This window comes from Salmo salar, chromosome ssa05, assembly GCF_905237065.1.
Source record: "Salmo salar chromosome ssa05, Ssal_v3.1, whole genome shotgun sequence".
NCBI lineage: Eukaryota > Metazoa > Chordata > Actinopteri > Salmoniformes > Salmonidae > Salmo > Salmo salar.
This window is the reverse complement of record NC_059446.1, coordinates 71,332,698-71,354,293: the sequence shown is the minus strand read 5'-3', so window position 1 is coordinate 71,354,293 and position 21,596 is coordinate 71,332,698. Positions and strand designations below refer to the sequence as shown.

At 46.6% G+C, this 21,596-nt stretch overlaps 1 protein-coding gene across 1 annotated transcript in view; it reads left to right on the top strand.

The window, feature by feature from the left end:
- Window positions 1-21,596, top strand: part of LOC106605863 (protein capicua homolog) — a 102,133-nt gene that overhangs the window by 76,510 nt on the left and 4,027 nt on the right. Inside the window, exons 6-20 of the mRNA XM_045717745.1 lie at window positions 11,569-11,677; window positions 11,840-12,022; window positions 12,157-12,295; window positions 12,488-12,666; window positions 12,832-12,970; window positions 13,290-13,387; window positions 13,531-14,485; window positions 14,592-14,731; window positions 14,931-15,091; window positions 15,647-15,837; window positions 16,875-17,387; window positions 17,480-17,817; window positions 18,002-18,159; window positions 19,649-19,800; window positions 19,965-20,099. Of these exons, the coding sequence (XP_045573701.1) occupies window positions 11,569-11,677; window positions 11,840-12,022; window positions 12,157-12,295; window positions 12,488-12,666; window positions 12,832-12,970; window positions 13,290-13,387; window positions 13,531-14,485; window positions 14,592-14,731; window positions 14,931-15,091; window positions 15,647-15,837; window positions 16,875-17,387; window positions 17,480-17,817; window positions 18,002-18,159; window positions 19,649-19,800; window positions 19,965-20,099 (3,590 nt within the window). The remainder of the gene's footprint in view (window positions 1-11,568; window positions 11,678-11,839; window positions 12,023-12,156; window positions 12,296-12,487; window positions 12,667-12,831; window positions 12,971-13,289; window positions 13,388-13,530; window positions 14,486-14,591; window positions 14,732-14,930; window positions 15,092-15,646; window positions 15,838-16,874; window positions 17,388-17,479; window positions 17,818-18,001; window positions 18,160-19,648; window positions 19,801-19,964; window positions 20,100-21,596) is intronic.

Sequence of the window (21,596 nt, the reverse complement as noted above, 5' to 3'; positions counted from 1 at the left end):
TAATGGATTATTTACATAGTATTTTCGATTTTAGATCTCCCCAACATGACGACTAGTCTGTATCGCAACGCGTATTTTTCTGGGCGCAGTGCTCAGATTATTGCAAAGTGTGATTTCCCAGTAAGGTTATTTTTAAATCTGGCAAGTTGATTGCGTTCAAGAGATGTAAATCTATAATTCTTTAAATGACAATATAATATTTTACCAATGTTTTCTAATTTTAATTATTTAATTTGTGATGCTGACTTGACTGCCGGTTATTGGAGGGAAACGATTTCCTCAACATCAATGCCATAGTAAAACGCTGTTTTTGGATATAAATATGAACTTGATAGAACTAAAAATGCATGCATTGTCTAACATAATGTCCTAGGAGTGTCATCTGATGGAGATTGTAAAAGGTTAGTGCATCATTTTAGCTGGTTTTATGGTTTTGGTGACCCTGTCTTTGAATTGACAAAACATTACACACAACTCTTGTAAATGTACTGTCCTAACATACTCTAAATTTATGCTTTCGCCGTAAAACCTTTTTGAAATCGTAAAACGTGGTTAGATTAAGGAGATGTTTATCTTTCAAATGGTGTAAAATAGTTGTATGTTTGAAAAATTTGAATTTTGACATTTATTTGGATTCAAATTTGCCGCTCTTGAAATGCACCTGCTGTTGATGGAGTGCACCACGGGGGGGACGCCTGCGTCCCACCTAGCCCATAGAGGTTAAGATATTCATGTTTCCAGAAAGGAGTGAATATATTGGGCCTGGAGAAGCGGTTCTATGTGCTGACTGAATGGAAGCTGATAATTAGGAGTTTTTTACTTTGGTCTTGGGAAGAAATGACGAGTCCTCACTGTCCAAGACAGAGTCAAGACCGAGTACAAATGTATCCAACATGTAGAGAACACCGAAACACTCAATATGTGGTCTCAGGAACTACAGCTATAGACGTGCATTATGCATCCTAGCCACACTCCCCTTCCTCTTGGACTGTGCCATCCTCCGCAATGGATTAGTTCACTGAGATGGGCGCGAATCAGACAAGTGTAATAAATAAATATATACTGTACCAGTCAAAAGTGAACCTATAGGCCTTCGGTGTGTGACAGGTTAGTACAGTGGTGAACCTATAGGTGTGACAGGTTAGTACAGTGGTGAACCTATAGGCCTTCGGTGTGTGACAGGTTAGTACAGTGGTGAACCTATAGGTCTTCAGTGTGTGACAGGTTAGTACAGTGGTGAACCTATAGGTGTGACAGGTTAGTACAGTGGTGAACCTATAGGTGTGACAGGTTAGTACAGTGGTGAACCTATAGGTGTGACAGGTTAGTACAGTGGTGAACCTATAGGTGTGACAGGTTAGTACAGTGGTGAACCTATAGGTGTGACAGGTTAGTACAGTGGTGAACCTATAGGTGTGACAGGTTAGTACAGTGGTGAACCTATAGGTGTGACAGGTTAGTACAGTGGTGAACCTATAGGTGTGACAGGTTAGTACAGTGGTGAACCTATAGGTGTGACAGGTTAGTACAGTGGTGAACCTATAGGTGTGACAGGTTAGTACAGTGGTGAACCTATAGGTGTGACAGGTTAGTACAGTGGTGAACCTATAGGTGTGACAGGTTAGTACAGTGGTGAACCTATAGGTGTGACAGGTTAGTACAGTGGTGAACCTATAGGTGTGACAGGTTAGTACAGTGGTGAACCTATAGGTGTGACAGGTTAGTACAGTGGTGAACCTATAGGTGTGACAGGTTAGTACAGTGGTGAACCTATAGGTGTGACAGGTTAGTACAGTGGTGAACCTATAGGTGTGACAGGTTAGTACAGTGGTGAACCTATAGGTGTGACAGGTTAGTACAGTGGTGAACCTATAGGTGTGACAGGTTAGTACAGTGGTGAACCTATAGGTGTGACAGGTTAGTACAGTGGTGAACCTATAGGTGTGACAGGTTAGTACAGTGGTGAACCTATAGGTGTGACAGGTTAGTACAGTGGTGAACCTATAGGTGTGACAGGTTAGTACAGTGGTGAACCTATAGGTGTGACAGGTTAGTACAGTGGTGAACCTATAGGTGTGACAGGTTAGTACAGTGGTGAACCTATAGGTGTGACAGGTTAGTACAGTGGTGAAGCTATAGGTGTGACAGGTTAGTACAGTGGTGAAGCTATAGGTGTGACAGGTTAGTACAGTGGTGAAGCTATAGGTGTGACAGGTTAGTACAGTGGTGAAGCTATAGGTGTGACAGGTTAGTACAGTGGTGAAGCTATAGGTGTGACAGGTTAGTACAGTGGTGAAGCTATAGGTGTGACAGGTTAGTACAGTGGTGAAGCTATAGGTGTGACAGGTTAGTACAGTGGTGAAGCTATAGGTGTGACAGGTTAGTACAGTGGTGAAGCTATAGGTGTGACAGGTTAGTACAGTGGTGAAGCTATAGGTGTGACAGGTTAGTACAGTGGTGAAGCTATAGGTGTGACAGGTTAGTACAGTGGTGAAGCTATAGGTGTGACAGGTTAGTACAGTGGTGAAGCTATAGGTGTGACAGGTTAGTACAGTGGTGAAGCTATAGGTGTGACAGGTTAGTACAGTGGTGAAGCTATAGGTGTGACAGGTTAGTACAGTGGTGAAGCTATAGGTGTGACAGGTTAGTACAGTGGTGAAGCTATAGGTGTGACAGGTTAGTACAGTGGTGAAGCTATAGGTGTGACAGGTTAGTACAGTGGTGAACCTATAGGTGTGACAGGTTAGTACAGTGGTGAACCTATAGGTGTGACAGGTTAGTACAGTGGTGAACCTATAGGTGTGACAGGTTAGTACAGTGGTGAACCTATAGGTGTGACAGGTTAGTACAGAGGTGAACCTATAGGTGTGACAGGTTAGTACAGTGGTGAACCTATAGGTGTGACAGGTTAGTACAGTGGTGAACCTATAGGTGTGACAGGTTAGTACAGTGGTGAACCTATAGGTGTGACAGGTTAGTACAGTGGTGAACCTATAGGTGTGACAGGTTAGTACAGTGGTGAACCTATAGGTGTGACAGGTTAGTACAGTGGTGAACCTATAGGTGTGACAGGTTAGTACAGTGGTGAACCTATAGGTGTGACAGGTTAGTACAGTGGTGAACCTATAGGTGTGACAGGTTAGTACAGTGGTGAACCTATAGGTGTGACAGGTTAGTACAGTGGTGAACCTATAGGTGTGACAGGTTAGTACAGTGGTGAACCTATAGGTGTGACAGGTTAGTACAGTGGTGAACCTATAGGTGTGACAGGTTAGTACAGTGGTGAACCTATAGGTGTGACAGGTTAGTACAGTGGTGAACCTATAGGTGTGACAGGTTAGTACAGTGGTGAACCTATAGGTGTGACAGGTTAGTTCAGTGGTGAACCTATAGGTGTGACAGGTTAGTTCAGTGGTGAACCTATAGGTCTTCAGTATGTGACAGGTTAGTACAGTGGTGAACCTATAGGTCTTCAGTATGTGACAGGTTAGTACAGTGGTGAACCTATAGGTGTGACAGGTTAGTACAGTGGTGAACCTATAGGTGTGACAGGTTAGTACAGTGGTGAACCTATAGGTGTGACAGGTTAGTACAGTGGTGAACCTATAGGTGTGACAGGTTAGTACAGTGGTGAACCTATAGGTCTTCAGTATGTGACAGGTTAGTACAGTGGTGAACCTATAGGTGTGACAGGTTAGTACAGTGGTGAACCTATAGGCCTTCGGTGTGTGACAGGTTACTACAGTGGTGAACCTATAGGTCTTCGGTGTGTGACAGGTTAGTACAGTGGTGAACCTATAGGTCTTCAGTGTGTGACAGGTTAGTACAGTGGTGAACCTATAGGTGTGACAGGTTAGTACAGTGGTGAACCTATAGGTGTGACAGGTTAGTACAGTGGTGAACCTATAGGTCTTCAGTGTGTGACAGGTTAGTACAGTGGTGAACCTATAGGCCTTCAGTGTGTGACAGGTTAGTACAGTGGTGAACCTATAGGTCTTCAGTGTGTGACAGGTTAGTACAGTGGTGAACCTATAGGTGTGACAGGTTAGTACAGTGGTGAACCTATAGGTGTGACAGGTTAGTACAGTGGTGAACCTATAGGTGTGACAGGTTAGTACAGTGGTGAACCTATAGGTGTGACAGGTTAGTACAGTGGTGAACCTATAGGTGTGACAGGTTAGTACAGTGGTGAACCTATAGGCGTGACAGGTTAGTACAGTGGTGAACCTATAGGCGTGACAGGTTAGTACAGTGGTGAACCTATAGGCGTGACAGGTTAGTACAGTGGTGAACCTATAGGCGTGACAGGTTAGTACAGTGGTGAACCTATAGGTCTTCAGTGTGTCAGGTTAGTACAGTGGTGAAACTATAGGCCTTCAGTGTGTGACAGGTTAGTACAGTGGTGAACCTATAGGTGTGACAGGTTAGTACAGTGGTGAACCTATAGGTGTGACAGGTTAGTACAGTGGTGAACCTATAGGTGTGACAGGTTAGTACAGTGGTGAACCTATAGGCCTTCAGTGTGTGACAGGTTAGTACAGTGGTGAACCTATAGGCCTTCGGTGTGTGACAGGTTACTACAGTAGTGAACCTATAGGTCTTCAGTGTGTGACAGGTTAGTACAGTGGTGAACCTATAGGTCTTCAGTGTGTGACAGGTTAGTACAGTGGTGAACCTATAGGTGTGACAGGTTAGTACAGTGGTGAACCTATAGGTGTGACGGGTTAGTACAGTGGTGAACCTATAGGTCTTCAGTGTGTGACAGGTTAGTACAGTGGTGAACCTATAGGCCTTCAGTGTGTGACAGGTTAGTACAGTGGTGAACCTATAGGTCTTCAGTGTGTGACAGGTTAGTACAGTGGTGAACCTATAGGCCTTCAGTGTGTGACAGGTTAGTACAGTGGTGAACCTATAGGCCTTCAGTGTGTGACAGGTTAGTACAGTGGTGAACCTATAGGTCTTCAGTGTGTGACAGGTTAGTACAGTGGTGAACCTATAGGTCTTCAGTGTGTGACAGGTTAGTACAGTGGTGAACCTATAGGTGTGACAGGTTAGTACAGTGGTGAACCTATAGGTCTTCAGTGATTCTGAAAGGAGATCAACCGTAATACCAGCACACTCATGTAGGAGAGTGCACTTTTTGTAAAACACAAAGGGCCAGTGGTGTAGGGTATACGCAGGTACAGTTTAAACACAAAGGGCCAGTGGTGTAGGGTATACGCAGGTACAGTTTAAACACAAAGGGCCAGTGGTGTAGGGTATACGCAGGTACAGTATAAACACAAAGGGCCAGTGGTGTAGGGTATACGCAGGTACAGTATAAACACAAAGGGCCAGTGGTGTAGGGTATACGCAGGTACAGTATAAACACAAAGGGCCAGTGGTGTTGGGTATACGCAGGTACAGTTTAAACACAAAGGGCCAGTGGTGTAGGGTATACGCAGGTACAGTTTAAACACAAAGGGCCAGTGGTGTAGGGTATACGCAGGTACAGTTTAAACACAAAGGGCCAGTGGTGTAGGGTATACGCAGGTACAGTTTAAACACAAAGGGCCAGTGGTGTAGGGTATACGCAGGTACAGTATAAACACAAAGGGCCAGTGGTGTAGGGTATACGCAGGTACAGTATAAACACAAAGGGCCAGTGGTGTAGGGTATACGCAGGTACAGTATAAACACAAAGGGCCAGTGGTGTTGGGTATACGCAGGTACAGTTTAAACACAAAGGGCCAGTGGTGTAGGGTATACGCAGGTACAGTTTAAACACAAAGGGCCAGTGGTGTAGGGTATACGCAGGTACAGTTTAAACACAAAGGGCCAGTGGTGTAGGGTATACGCAGGTACAGTTTAAACACAAAGGGCCAGTGGTGTAGGGTATACGCAGGTACAGTTTAAACACAAAGGGCCAGTGGTGTAGGGTATACGCAGGTACAGTTTAAACACAAAGGGCCAGTGGTGTAGGGTATACGCAGGTACAGTTTAAACACAAAGGGCCAGTGGTGTAGGGTATACGCAGGTACAGTTTAAACACAAAGGGCCAGTGGTGTAGGGTATACGCAGGTACAGTTTAAACAAAGGGCCAGTGGTGTAGGGTATACGCAGGTACAGTTTAAACCCAAAGGGCCAGTGGTGTAGGGTATACGCAGGTACAGTATAAACACAAAGGGCCAGTGGTGTAGGGTATACGCAGGTACAGTATAAACACAAAGGGCCAGTGGTGTAGGGTATACGCAGGTACAGTATAAACACAAAGGGCCAGTGGTGTAGGGTATACGCAGGTACAGTATAAACACAAAGGGCCAGTGGTGTAGGGTATACGCAGGTACAGTATAAGACGTATGTTCACTTTTTTTCCAGTGGGCTTTGCGTATACTCTCTTCTTACATTTACATTTTAGTCATTTAGCAGACGCTCTTATCCAGAGCGACTTACAGTAGTGAATGCATACATTTCATACATTTAAAAAAAAAAAAAAAATGTATTCCGTACTGGTCCCCCGTGGGAATCGAACCCACCACCCTGGTGTTGCAAACACCATGCTCTACCAACTGAGCCACACGGGACAACATTCAGAATGGACCATTATCATGCACCTGTCTGGAAACAGGAGCAGTGGGAAAAAAAATACATTTAAATCCTCCTCTTTTTATTAGAGGCCATCACTCTGTTCTCTCACGCAATAGCCTATAGAAATATTGCGCAACATGAGCTCATGGACTCTCATGAAGTGTTTGATTAGGGTTTACCATTACGTTTGCATTGCTGTCAGAGTGATTAGAGGGACAATAGAGTGCTGAGTACCTGGCAGTTAACAAGTTTTGGTAGGCTACTAATGACCATCAGCAGCGTCAGAGCTTGGAGAAGAGTAATTACCGTGACTAAAAGATCAAGTGGAATTTGACTGCCTTCATGACTCATGACCGCCTGTGTGGCGGGTAATACAGTTACCTCAACAGCCCTATCCCTATGTCTGTATGTCTTTCGTCTCACCTTTCTTCAGTAGAGGCCTGACCCCCCGCTTCTTGACGTCTCTGAGCCTGCAGTAGAACTTCCTGTCTGCTGCAGCCAGCTCGTGGAGAGCAGAGATGAACCCCATCACGTTGAGGTCAGCCTGGGCTTAATCCCTTCTGAAGCGTATCAAAGTAGTGTAGTGGAGGTGTATGACAATTATGAAGTACAATAGAGAAATCATTCACAAAGTAGCCTACAAAATCGCAAAGCACGTGAAATATATTGACATGCACATAGTCTAGTTTCAATGGATTATCATCTGCAGGCAGTAAGAGTGTGCAGCTTCAGATGGTTTTGGCATGGAGTAGCTCAGAGAAGAATGACATCGGTAGCTGGTAGGGTAGGAAAGACGTTTCAACATATCTCCCAGTAAATGTTAACCAAGGCAACAATGGGTATGCAAACCAGATATTTAAAAAGTTTAGTCAGAAGTGTTTGTTAGAAGGCTATTTGTGATGTGCAACTGCCATCATGCACTATTTGCATCAGGGGTGTAGACATGGATGGGCCTGGGTGGACAGAGGCCCGCCCTCCCACTGGGGAGCCAGGCCCTGACAGGCCCACCCAATCAGATTGATGTGGACTTACATGCTGACCAGACCGGGTGCGTGCGTCCGCGTGTTCCATCGCATGCATGTTGATTTGGCCATCCACACCAGATGTGATCAGGACATGCATGTTGATTTGGCCATCCACACCAGATGTGATCAGGACATGCATGTTGATTTGGCCATCCACACCAGACGTGATCAGGACACGCAGGTTGATTTGGCCATCCACACCAGATGTGATCAGGACATGCATGTTGATTTGGCCATCCACACCAGACGTGATCAGGACATGCATGTTGATTTGGCCATCCACACCAGATGTGATCAGGACATGCAGGTTGATTTGGCCATCCACACCAGATGTGATCAGGACATGCAGGTTGATTTGGCCATCCACACCAGATGTGATCAGGACACGCATGTTGATTTGGCCATCCACACCAGACGTGATCAGGACACGCAGGTTGATTTGGCCATCCACACCAGATGTGATCAGGACATGCAGGTTGATTTGGCCATCCACACCAGATGTGATCAGGACACGCAGGTTGATTTGGCCATCCACACCAGATGTGATCAGGACATGCAGGTTGATTTGGCCATACACACCAGATGTGATCAGGACATGCAGGTTGATTTGGCCATCCACACCAGATGTGATCAGGACACGCATGTTGATTTGGCCATACACACCAGATGTGATCAGGACACGCAGGTTGATTTGGCCATCCACACCAGACGTGATCAGGACATGCATGTTGATTTGGCCATCCACACCAGATGTGATCAGGACACGCAGGTTGATTTGGCCATCCACACCAGATGTGATCAGGACATGCAGGTTGATTTGGCCATACACACCAGATGTGATCAGGACATGCAGGTTGATTTGGCCATCCACACCAGATGTGATCAGGACATGCATGTTGATTTGGCCATCCACACCAGATGTGATCAGGACACGCAGGTTGATTTGGCCATCCACACCAGATGTGATCAGGACACGCATGTTGATTTGGCCATCCACACCAGATGTGATCAGGACATGCAGGTTGATTTGGCCATACACACCAGATGTGATCAGGACATGCAGGTTGATTTGGCCATCCGCACCAGATGTGATCAGGACACGCAGGTTGAATTACCAAAACAAACTCTGAACCAACTGTATTCATTTGGTGACAGGTCGAAAAGCATTAAACATTCATGGCAATTTGGCTTGCTGTTGCTAGCTAATTTGTCCTGGGATATAAACATTGGCTTGTTATTTTACCTGAAATGCACAAGGTCCTCTGACAATTATTCCACAGATAAAAGGGTAAACAGTGTTAGTTTCTAGTAATCTCTCCTCCTTCAGGCTTCTTCTTTGGAGTTTATATGGCAGTTGGCAACCAACTTTAATGTGCATTACAACCACCAACTGGACAGGAGTGTGGACCTCAGATCATCTTTCAATCACCCACGTGGGTATAGGCTCCTAGAAACCAATCAGGAGATAGGAGAGGCGGGACTTGCAGCGCCTCAAGCATCACAAATATAACCAAGTTCTATTTTAGCGCCTACGCAGACGCTCGTGGACAGTTTAGATGCAATGATTGAATATTTCTTTTAAGTGAGCGGTGTGGTCAGTTAGACCATTTTTGGTATTCTTTCAATATTAAAAAAAATTGTGATTTTGAGAGTGAAAATCTGAAAAATCTATAGGAAAAATGCAAAAAAAAAACATTGAATAACATTGGATTTTTTCACACTTCCTTCTCTGGGCGGCCTGTTTGGGAACTCTGGCAAAATTAGAATATACCAACTTCTCCAGGACCACTACATAGGGCCGATGGAAAGACAGCAGTCACAAACAGCATGATGTTAAAGGATAAACAGTCTATAAACTCAGACATAATAAGCCAGTAGGTCCCAATCATAAGAATACAAAAACACAACCATTAAGCGTTTCCCAATCGAATTGTACAACTATTACTTCCTTGCAAAAAGGGTTTCACATTTAGCACACACTAACCGGTGAAGTGTGGAACTGACAACGTTTTAACTGCTTTGCACATATGAAACAAACAGACAATCATAATATCAGTAAAAAATATCAAATTCACAGTTTATACTACAAAACCAACTTTATAAGATTTTTTTTTTAAATAGGTTATATTTGACTCAACGTTCCATGACATACACTAAGGCGTTGTTGGCAGAATAGATGGATGCAGTTCAATGCATTATTAATATCATTCAGCATTACAATGGTACATTGTTTGCTGCCTCCATTCGGGATGCACTGTTTCAGTTTCAATGACATAATATTCTGGACAAAAACGGACTAATGTAGCTGATGCTGGGAATGTCAATGGTCAGAGTGAGGTGTTCTCTCATTTGTTTCTGGAAGTAGCTAGCTAGCAAGCTAGCCAACTTTAGCCAGTTAGCTTGGGTGCTTGGTTAGGACAAGCATGCATTGGCAGGCAAGCTGCAGAAGGTCGAGGAGGCTACAATTCCCCATTTATCAGTGCAATTTTTATAGCCAACTAGCTGAAAGTTTGAGTGTTTATCTAATGTTCCTTTGTTAGATTTGAGCTCATCTTGCTCTGGCTAGCATTAGTTGTTCATCTTGTTGATGTGCATAACTAAGGGAGAGAGAGCCTACCTTCTCACGGTTGTTTGGATAGGACAGTAAAGTTTCCAAATGTAAGAGGAATCCCGTGGTGTTTATATATTTGCAGAAATCCATTCAGGTGTATTTTGTGGTTTTTGGTGAATGAATTCTATTCTAATGATCCAAAGTTGCACTGGCTGTAAACACACAGTAAGTGAATGATGGCAGGCCCGTGAATGATGGCAGGCCCGTGAATGATGGCAGGCCCGTGAATGATGGCAGGCCCGTGAATGATGGCAGGCCCGTGAATGATGGCAGGCCCGTGAATGATGGCAGGCCCGTGAATGATGGCAGGCCCGTGAATGATGGCAGGCCCGTGAATGATGGCAGGCCCGTGAATGATGGCAGGCCCGTGAATGATGGCAGGCCCGTGTGGTAAATGGGATGTTTGGCAGGAGCTGGAGGAGCATGGTCGGGTCAGGTTAATTGTTTTATCTTGATGTGTCATATTTAATCAAACAGTGTGTTTAAAGGGACAGGGGGATACCTAGTCAGTACAACTGAATGCATTCAACTGAAATGTGTCTTCCGCATTTCACCCAACCCCTCTGAATCAACATCCACGTCAAGCATCAAACAAGATCAATGCATATAGTTGATTTTATATACACCTTTTAAAATTTAGACCAGTTAATTGGTCGAAAGAACAGATGACTTTCGGTCGGCCAAGATGTGTTTGGGGCAGTGAGAGTAGAGTGGGTGGCTCCACGCGTCCACTGTGACGTTTTACTATACTCCTACATGTAGAGCAGCATGGGATTTGAACAACGAGGTGAGGAACAAAAGCATTCCATCTCTGTGCTTTATTACTAGCCATATGAATGGTTATATGAATATACAGGGCGGCAGGTAGCCTAGTGGTTAGAGCGTTGGGCCAGGAACCAGAAGGTTGCTGGTTTGAATACCCGAGCCAACAAGGTGAACGACTTGTCGATGTGCCTTGTGTACAACTATGGCTGACCCTGTAAAACAACACATTTCACTGCACCTATCCTGTGTGTTTGACAATAAAACATCAAACATAACTTCAAAGAATGGCAGTGGCCAGGCTGCTGCTCTCCATTGACTGTCATGAGGCGTCTGCTGAATTCACTGAAATGTCTCTGGGGAGTGGAGCCACTTTCCCTGCTCTGTGTGTGTGAAAGAGAATGACAGTTTAATCCAAATATCTCTCCTAAGACCTACACTCGCCAAGAGTTGTTCAAAATTATTATAAATAATAATAATAATAATAATAATAATGAAATGTTCCATGTTTGCTACAGAGGTATGATGGTGAGTGAGATGTATATGGTTTCGGTTAGAGATCTGATGTTTTCATGGTTCTGTCTCCACCTGTCTGTCTCTCAGGTTCTTGCCCAGTGTTCTTCCTGAGCCCTTGTCTGTGACTCCTGTGAAGAGACGCACTCAGTCCCTCAGCGCCCTGCCCAAAGATGGGGACAAGATCAGCCCTAACAAGGTAACCTCTCACCTGTCTCTGGCTCACTCATTTTCTCAATTCATCTCTTACCTTGTCATACATTCCGTTCCTCATATAATCACAGTGTTAAAAGAGGAGAATCCCTGGCAAGGCGCTCTGCTTTCTCTCACCCTCATCTAATCATTCTTTCCTCCCTCTCAGAGGGAGAAGGACCACATCAGACGGCCCATGAACGCATTCATGATCTTCAGTAAGCGGCATCGAGCGCTGGTGCACCAGAGGCACCCCAACCAGGACAACCGCACGGTTAGCAAGATCCTGGGCGAGTGGTGGTACGCCCTGGGGCCCAAAGAGAAGCAGAAGTATCATGACCTCGCCTTCCAGGTGTTACACACACACACACACACACACACACACACACACACACCAATTTAGTGCAATGGTTTAGTCTGACCTGACTAAGCAGCCAAAAAATGATTGTATTTTGTTTGCTCATTCTCTCTTTCTCTCTTTCTCAGGTGAAGGAGGCCCATTTTAAGGCCCACCCAGACTGGAAGTGGTGCAACAAAGACAGGAAGAAGTCTAGTTCTGATGGCCGAGGGCTCCCGGGGCCGGGAGGCAAAGACATTAGAGAAAGGAGCATGTCTGAGACCACCGGTGAGTCACACACTGCTGCTCAATACACCCAAATAAGATATAACAGAAAGGAAGAGATGTTCATTTGATTGCCAAGGTTTCCTGTGAGCTCTGTCATCACTAAAGCATTATGATTTAATATCTATCTAGCGCTCTCTTTCCTCTCGCTATGCACCACTGTCTCACTCTCCCCCCTTACTTTCTCTCTCTCAGAGCCTCATGGTGTGGAGCTGAAAGGGGTGGGGTCTGGCCTGCTGGGTGTGTCTGAGCGGAATCCAGGGGAGGGACATGTAGGTCAGCTACCCCGCCCCCGAGCCTTCTCCCAGAGTGCCATGCACAGCCTGGAGAGGAGTGAGAAGGGCAACACACAGGCCCTGGCCGAACTGTCACAGGTAAGGCCATGCTACATAATGTTTTCACCACAGCCGCTTTACTCCAATGATAAACAGAGGTTTCTTAGTTTGGTGTGTCAATTTTGACTGGTCCCTCTTATCCATCACTTTGTTGTTTTTATATCTGGCTCCCTCTTCCTCCTCCTCTTCCTCCTCCTCTCTCAGATGTGTGGGGATGGCGGTGGCCAGTTTTCGGGGCGCGCTCAGACCCTGTCCCGGTCTCAGAGGGGGGTCAGTGAGGACATGACCAGTGATGAAGAACGCATGGTCATCTGTGAAGAGGAGGGAGACGACGATGTCATCGGTGAGAAACTAAAGTGCTGTGACAACATCTCAACAACAGTTATAAGCTTATTTTGGAGTAAGCCCCTGTAAACACTGCTGGGAAACACAATACTACTGGGAGCTCTTTTCCCATAATGACATCATCTTAATTGGACAGTTTGAGAAATTCAATTCAAAATACCTTTATTGCCCCCTAAGGGAAATCTGGTCGCAGGAAATTCCACACAAACGATTCCCAGACATGCATATTACATGTACAATATACTGGCAGAGGAAGTTAGAAATGGGTGTTTATGCACATAAACCATGAGTACCCCCACTCCCCTTTCCCCCTACAGAGGACCAGTACCCTGCCAGCTCCATAGACCTGAAGTGTAAGGAGAGAGTGACGGACAGCGACAGTGACAACGCCTCTGGGAACGAGAGCGATCGCAAGGTAAGTCTCTTCCTTTATCAAGGCTAGATTGAGTTAGTTGTCTGACTGATCATTTTCTTGATATAGTACCATTATTTAGAGAAGCGGAAAATGCTTTTCACCCTGCTACAGACATTTAGTTGTTTCTCTTTCTGTCTCTGCAGCGTGTCTTTGCTCCAGTGATCTGCTCTTCCTTCTCCCAGCCCACCCCCCACGGACGCTCCGTCTCTCTCTCCTCCTACCCTTCCAAACGCTACGACGAGGAGAGAGGGGGGCTCTCAGACCGCAGGAGGAAGAGAGGAATAGAGGGAGGTGGTGATGGAGGAGGAGGAGTGTCATCCCTCTCTCTTTCCCTGTCCTCCTCAGGCCACTCTGTCATCTCCAGCCCCGGAGGCCCAGTTCCTTCTGCCCTTACCCCCCTTGGCCTGTCTCCTGTCCTGGGCTTGGGGGCTGTCAGAGTGGCCTCTACAGTGGTGACCAACGTGGTTCGTCCGGTCGTGAGCACGCCAGTCCCTATCGCTAGTAAACCCCGAGACGGAGCAGCTTCATCCATTCCTCACCCACCAGACAGGAGGTCCCTCCCATTGCAGCAGGCGCAGCTTCTGATTGGCTCCGGAGCAGGAAGCGGAGGGCCTGGCTACTACTCCTCATCGTCACCCAATCCCATAGGTGCAGGGGCGGGTCCAGGGGGGCTAGTGACCAGCTTGGTGTTCCCGGGACACAGCCAGCCCACCGTCCAGCTCATCAGTCCCTCCCCCCATCCGTCCTCCCACCACCAGCTGCCCCCCCCCGGCCCCGTCTCTGCCCCCACACACAACCACACCAATGGCCCCCTGCCCCTCTCCCTGCTCCAGCCCCAGTTCCTCTCCTCGTCATCTCTGGCATCCCCCGGGGGCAAAGCCATCACACAGGTCCAATACATCCTGCCCACCCTATCAGCCAGCTCTAATCCCAAGAGCCCCTCCCCTCAGCTGCACAACCTGCCCAACAGTATCTTCAACCTGCCCACAGCTCCGCCCACCCACATGTCCATAGCCAATGGGAAGCAGGTGGGGCCGGGCTCGCTGATGGGATATGCCTCCAGCCCAGCCGTGGGAGTGGTCAGCCCGGGAGCCAGAGGTGGGGGGGGGTCGTACACCAAATCTCTAATAAATGTAGAACTGTGACACTGTTTTCAAAAAAGGCTTAACCTTATCCATATTTTCTTCTCTCTTTCACCCGTTAGTGCAATCCCAGTCCCCAGTCCTACAGGGCAAGATGCTGCTTCCCATGGCAACAGTGAGGACGGCACCCGCCCCTGCCCAGCAGTTCCCCCTCGTGGCTCCACCTCTTCCTGTCCAGAATGGAGCTCAAGCAGGAAGCAAGGTAAGCAGTGTTACCATGGTGATGACAGCCAGACCAAGACATTGAGATTTCAGCAGGTTTATTCTGTATCCCAGGGCTGTCAGAGCTCCAACATGACCATTCTTACTTGTCTTTGTAATCATAGAATAATCTAAGTAATTACACTTGTAGTAAATACACAGATATCCATCTTCTCACTCTTTCTCCATCTCTCTGATAGATCTTCCAGATCGCTCCCATGCCTGTCGTCCAATCCCAGCTCCAGCAAGGCGGGACAGGGCATCCTGGGAGCCCTTTTCCCGTTACCATGGGAACGGCCACAGTATTGCACCCGGGTTCTGCCCCATCTCAGACTGTGCTGCTGCCGCCCCAACCAACCAGGTAGGAGGACATAGACCAACTGAATCTAACAGTGCACTGTTAGCGCTGCTGACCTACCATAATACATAACACAATGGTTTTGGAAGAGGTGCAGCTCTTGTGTTGTGTGTTAGTCATTCTGCTCTGTTGCTGCTGCTGGCCCAGGCTGCCTCTTCCTCTGCGCTGCCTGCCTGCCGCCCCCTCACTGCCTCTCAGCTCCACCACACAGACACACTCATCTACTGTTTCCTCAACTGTTCAGTCACCCACTGACCCCCACTGCACCATTTCTCTCCTCTCTCCTCCTTTCATCCTTGTTCATGTTCTATTTTCCTTTTTTTTGTCTCTCTCCTCCTTCACTGCCTGTTTCATCTGTCATCTTCTCTCTCCCACTCATACACACTTTCTCTTTCCCTCTTCACCTTAACTTCTCTTTTCTCTCTCTCTACCACTCTCTACCTCTCTCTCTACCTCTCTCTCTATCTCTCTCTCTCTCTCTCTCTCTCTCTCTCTCTCTCTCTCTCTCTCTCTCTCTCTCTCTCTCTCTCTCTCTCTCTCTCTCTCCACCACTCCCAGGATCACCTATGTCCAGTCCACGCCAGGAGTCCCCTCTGCTCTGCCTCTGGTCTCCACAACAACAGGCTCCTCCTCCCCTCAGCAGGCCCAGCCCACCCCTGGATCTGCATATGTTCCATTGCCCCTAGCAACGCTGGGCTTTACAGCCATAGACCCCCCTGGACAGAACCTAGTCCAACCCCTCATCACAGGTCAGTAGAGCTCTGCTGCCGGGCCCGACATTATACATCAGGTTAGGGCCGGGTAGGGCCTGTTTTTCATCATTAACTAGGGTACGAGCAGGGCTCCTGTATAACTAAATTGATCTGTAACATTTTGAAGCTGAGCCATTTTCTCGTGCTCTGCTGCGAAGTACAGTCATATCTAAGATCATAACACGGTGTCAGAAATGCTTCAACCTCGTCCAAGATAAAACAGGAGAGATTATTTAACAGAAAATAAGAATGTTCCTTGAGTTTTGTGGTAGTATAGAGTCTCTCATGTCTTGTCATTGAGCAGAGCAGCCCAAGCAAAGCCGTTACTATGGATACTCATAGACCCAGAGCCTCCATGAGCAGAGTGCATGCAGAGTGACCAGCGCTTACGGAGCGAGTGACAGACAGAGAGGAGCAGCTAATGGATTTACTAACGGAGGACATTATTTCAGGTTTAGGGCTGGGCTGGGCCGGGCTTTACATTTGCCAGAAGCAATCAGGCCTGGGTAGGGTAGGGCATGGGTTTGGCTCGGGCATAAAATGCATGCCTGTGCAGGGCTCTACAGGTCAGTGCATCCACTTGAAGGACATCTAGAATAAGATGGCCCCATACTGGATGGCTGCCGTTTTACAAGCTCCAACCCAACTTTGCTTGCTGACTTTATCATGTTCTTCTTATTTCTTATTTTTCTATCTGGTGTGCTTCAGTTGTACCTTGTTATTTTTAGTATTACATTGTTATTGATTACTGCAGTGTTGGGGTTAGAGCTGGTTAGAAACTCATTTCACTGTACTTGTGCATGTGACATTCAAACTCAAAACTATGTTGCACTTTTAAGTTCCCTGTGAACTGCAACAGTAGCAACAAGAAAACTCCCCTCCGTTTTGAACAGGAGCCTTTAGCTTAGAGGAAACAGGTTATCATAATCTGGCTGTCGCTGGCCGTACACTCTGGCCAAAGCTGGCCGTACACTCTGGCCAAAGCTGGCCGTACACTCTGGCCATTGAAGGGTGTTAACTCTTTCTCTCTCCAGGTCAGCCTCCCCTTCTGGCCCCAGTCCAGTCCCCTACCTGCCCCTCCCTCCCCGCTGGCCCAGCCTCTGCTTCAGGGGGACAGATAATCACCGCCATCTACCCCCCTACCAGCGTCACCATGGCAACCGGGGTGGTCTCCATGGCAACCGGGCCACCCAGCATGGTGTACACAGTCTCCAGCTCCTCCAGTCTGTCCACCCACATCCTGCCCAAACACACATTCGCCCCCACCACACACACTCACACACACACCCAGCTCCAGTCGGACAGACAAACAGACAGGCACGCGGGGGAGAGACCCACGGACAGAACGTCTCACTCTCAGTCAGCGGAGACGCAGCCTGAGCTACAGGTGTACGGACAGACGGACAGGCCAACCCTCACACAGGCGGACAGACAGACGGAGAGGCAAGCCCAGACCTTCAATAAGAGCAGCAGCTTAGTGGCACCCCCAAGTGGCTCCTCATTGTCACTGCGGCCCTGCAGCCCCCCCCTGCCCTCTCACACTTCCAGTAAGTCTAAGGCGCCGTCCTTGTTTTTTCGAACAAAGATCTAATGCTTAACAAATGCAAGTATATGAGAACTTCTAATATACATATTTCAGCAGGCAGCGCACCAGGCACCCCCAAACTCCCCCAGCTCCCGGTGAGGACCCCTCAGAAAATCAAAGCCACAGTTGCCAACATCCCGGTGGGCAGCTACGAGGGAGGAGGCCGAGGAAAGGAGAGGGAGAAGAACCGAGAGAGGGAAAGGGAGAAAGAAAGAGAGAACACTGGAGCCAACAGTCGTTTTTCCTTTGAGCTGGAGCGTCCTGGGGAGTCGGCGTCCCCGTCCCAACACACACACACTGCTGAGGAGCCCCCCTCCTCTGATAGACCCCCTGTGGGACACGGCCCTGGGGACAACACTGATACATGCAGCACAGAGGCCAGCAACAAGGAGGTGAGAGAGAGAGAGATTGACCGGATGGATTGTTTTGGTTTTTCTTCTCAATAATCAGAGAATGCAAATGAGATCACATTCATAGAAAATAACATACATTTCTGATTTTACACCCTGTGTCCCAAAACTAAACCCTCCCAGCATACTGTATTATTAAACTTGTTCTCCTCTCTGCCCCATTCAGTCTGGGTGGAAGGACTCCGTCCCCTCCTCACCCCTGCCCCCTCCCTTGGGTACAGACCCTGCCCTGCCACCTCCCCAGAGCGACAAAGATGCCCCTCCTCCCAAAAAGGTGAAGGCCCGCCCCCCGCCACTCAAAAGGACCTTCGACTCTGTGGACAAGTGAGTTACCCTGAGTATAGACACACCGTCTATCAATTTATAAAACATGTCTGTTAGTGAGTTACCCTGAGTATAGACACACCATCTATCAATTTATAAAACATGTCTGTTAGTGAGTTACCCTGAGTATAGACACACCATCTATCAATTTATAAAACATGTCTGTTAGTGAGTTACCCTGAGTATAGACACACCATCTATCAATTTATAAAACATGTCTGTTAGTGAGTTACCCTGAGTATAGACACACCATCTATCAATTTATAAAACATGTCTGTTAGTGAGTATCCCTGAGTATAGACACACCATCTATCAATTTATAAAACATGTCTGTTAGTGAGTATCCCTGAGTATAGACACACCATCTATCAATTTATAAAACATGTCTGTTGGTGTGTCTATACTCAGGGATACTCACTAACAGACATGTTTTATAAATTGATAGATGGTGTGTCTATACTCAGGGATACTCACTATCTATCAATTTATAAAACATGTCTGTTAGTGAGTTACCCTGAGTATAGACACACCATCTATCAATTTATAAAACATGTCTGTTAGTGAGTATCCCTGAGTATAGACACACCATCTATCAATTTATAAAACATGTATGTTAGTGAGTTACCCTGAGTATAGACACACCATCTATCAATTTATAAAACATGTCTGTTAGTGAGTTACACTGAGTATAGACACACCATCTATCAATTTATAAAACATGTCTGTTGGTGTGTCTATACTCAGGGTAACTCACTAACAGACATGTTTTATAAATTGATAGATGGTGTGTCTATACTCAGGGTAACTCACTATCTATCAATTTATAAAACATGTCTGTTAGTGAGTATCCCTGAGTATAGACACACCATCTATCAATTTATAAAACATGTCGGTTAGTGAGTTACCCTGAGTATAGACACACCATCTATCAATTTATAAAACATGTCTGTTAGTGAGTATCCCTGAGTATAGACACACCATCTATCAATTTATAAAACATGTCTGTTAGTGAGTATCCCTGAGTATAGACACACCATCTATCAATTTATAAAACATGTCGGTTAGTGAGTATCCCTGAGTATAGACACACCATCTATCAATTTATAAAACATGTCTGTTAGTGAGTATCCCTGAGTATAGACACACCATCTATCAATTTATAAAACATGTCTGTTAGTGAGTATCCCTGAGTATAGACACACCATCTATCAATTTATAAAACATGTCTGTTAGTGAGTTACCCTGAGTATAGACACACCATCTATCAATTTATAAAACATGTCTGTTAGTGAGTTACCCTGAGTATAGACACACCATCTATCAATTTATAAAACATGTCTGTTAGTGAGTATCCCTGAGTATAGACACACCATCTATCAATTTATAAAACATGTCTGTTAGTGAGTATCCCTGAGTCATCCTGACACTTGAAAGGGTTCAGGTACCTTCCTCCTGTGTTTCTCTCCCTCCATCCCCCTCTTCCTCCCAGGGTGTTGTCGGGGGTGTATTTTGAGGAGCGTTTTGCTCAGCTACCAGAGTTCAGGCCAGAGGAGGTGCTGCCCTCCCCCACCCTGCAGAGCCTGGCCACCTCCCCCCGCGCCATACTGGGCAGCTACCGCCGCAAGAGGAAGAACTCCACAGGTAGGAGGGTAGAGGGGAGGTAGAGGGGACTGAAGGAAAGAGGGAGACAGACAACTGAGATTGACATTTTCTGTTGCATAACATTTTGCTACGGTGTGCGCCACTGAAGTAGAGGCATCTGCTAATCGTTTATATATATCTTTCTCATCCCCTCTTCTGTCCAGACCTGGACTCGTCCACAGAGGACCCCGTGTCTCCTAAGAGGAAGAGCCGACGGCGCTCCAGCTGCAGCTCGGAGCCCAGCACACCCAAGAGCGCCGCCAAGTGTGAGGGAGACGTCTTCACCTTCGACCGACCAGGTAGGAACACAGACGTACTCACACCCTCATTGTAAGGTTTATTCATGTACAGTGCCTTAGGGAAATATTCAGACCCCTTGACTTTTTCCACCTTTTGTTACGTTACAGCTTTATTCTAAAATGTATGAAATATGTTGTTTTTTTTCAGCAATCTACACACAATACCTCAGAATGACAAAGCGAAAACAGGTTTTCAGATTTTTTTATTTACATAAGTATTCAGACCCTTTGCTTTGATACTCGAATATAGCTGATATAGCTCAGGTGCATCCTGTTTCCATTGATCATCCTTGAGATGTTTCAACAACTACTTTGGAGTTCACCTGTGGTAAATTAAATTGGTTGGACATGACTTGGAAAGGCACACACCTGTCAATATAAGTCCCACAGTTGACAGTGCATGTCAGAGCAAAAACCAAAAACCGAGATCAGAGACAGGATTGTGTTGAGGCATAGATCTAGAAAAAGAATTCTGCAGCATTGAAGGTCCCCAAGAACACAGTGGCCTCCATCATTCTTAAATGGAAGAAGTTTGGAACCACCAAGACCGCCCGGCCAAACTGAGCAATCAGGGGAGAAGGGCCTTGGTCAGGGAGGTGACCAAGAACCCGATGGTCACTCTGACAGAGCTCCAGAGTTCCTCTATGGAGATGACAGTTGTCCTTCTGGAAGGTTCTATCTCTGCAGCACTCCACCAATCAGGCCTTTTATGGTAGAGTGGCCAGATGGAAGCCACTCCTCAGTAAAAGGCACATGACAGCCCGCTGGGAGTTTGCCAAAAGCAGCTAAATACTCTCAGACAATGACAAACAAGATTCTCTGGTCTGAAGAAACCAAGATTGAACTCTTTGGCCTGAATGCCATGCGTCACGTCTGGAGGAAACCTGGCACCATCCCTACAGTGAAGCATGGTGGTGGCAACGTCATGCTGTGGGGATGTTTTCAGGCACTGGGAGACTAGTCAGGATCGAGGCAAAGAACAGAGAGATCCCTGATGAAAACCTACTCCAGAGCGCTTAGGACCTCAGCCTGGGGCGAAGTTTCACCTTCCAACAAGACAACAACACTAAGCGCACAGCCAAGACAATGCAGGAGTGGCTTCGGGACAAGTCTCTGAATGTCTTTGAGTGGACCAGCCAGAGCCCGGACTTGAACCTGATCGAACATCTCTGGAGAGACCTGAAAATAGCTGTGCAGCAACGCTCCCCATCCAACCTGACAGAGCTTGAGAGGAATAGGAAAACCTCCCCAAATACAGGTGTGCAAAGCTTGTAGCGTCATACCCAAGAAGACTCGAGGCTGTAATCACTGCCAAAGGTGTTTCAACAAAGTACTGAGTAAAGTGTCTGAATACTTATGTAAATGTGATATTTAAATTTGCAAACATTTCTAAAAACCTGTTTTTGCTTTGGCGTTATGGGGTATTGTGTAGATTGATGATTTTAGAATAAGGGTGTAATGTAACTAAACTGGAAAAAGTCAAGGGGTCTGAAAACT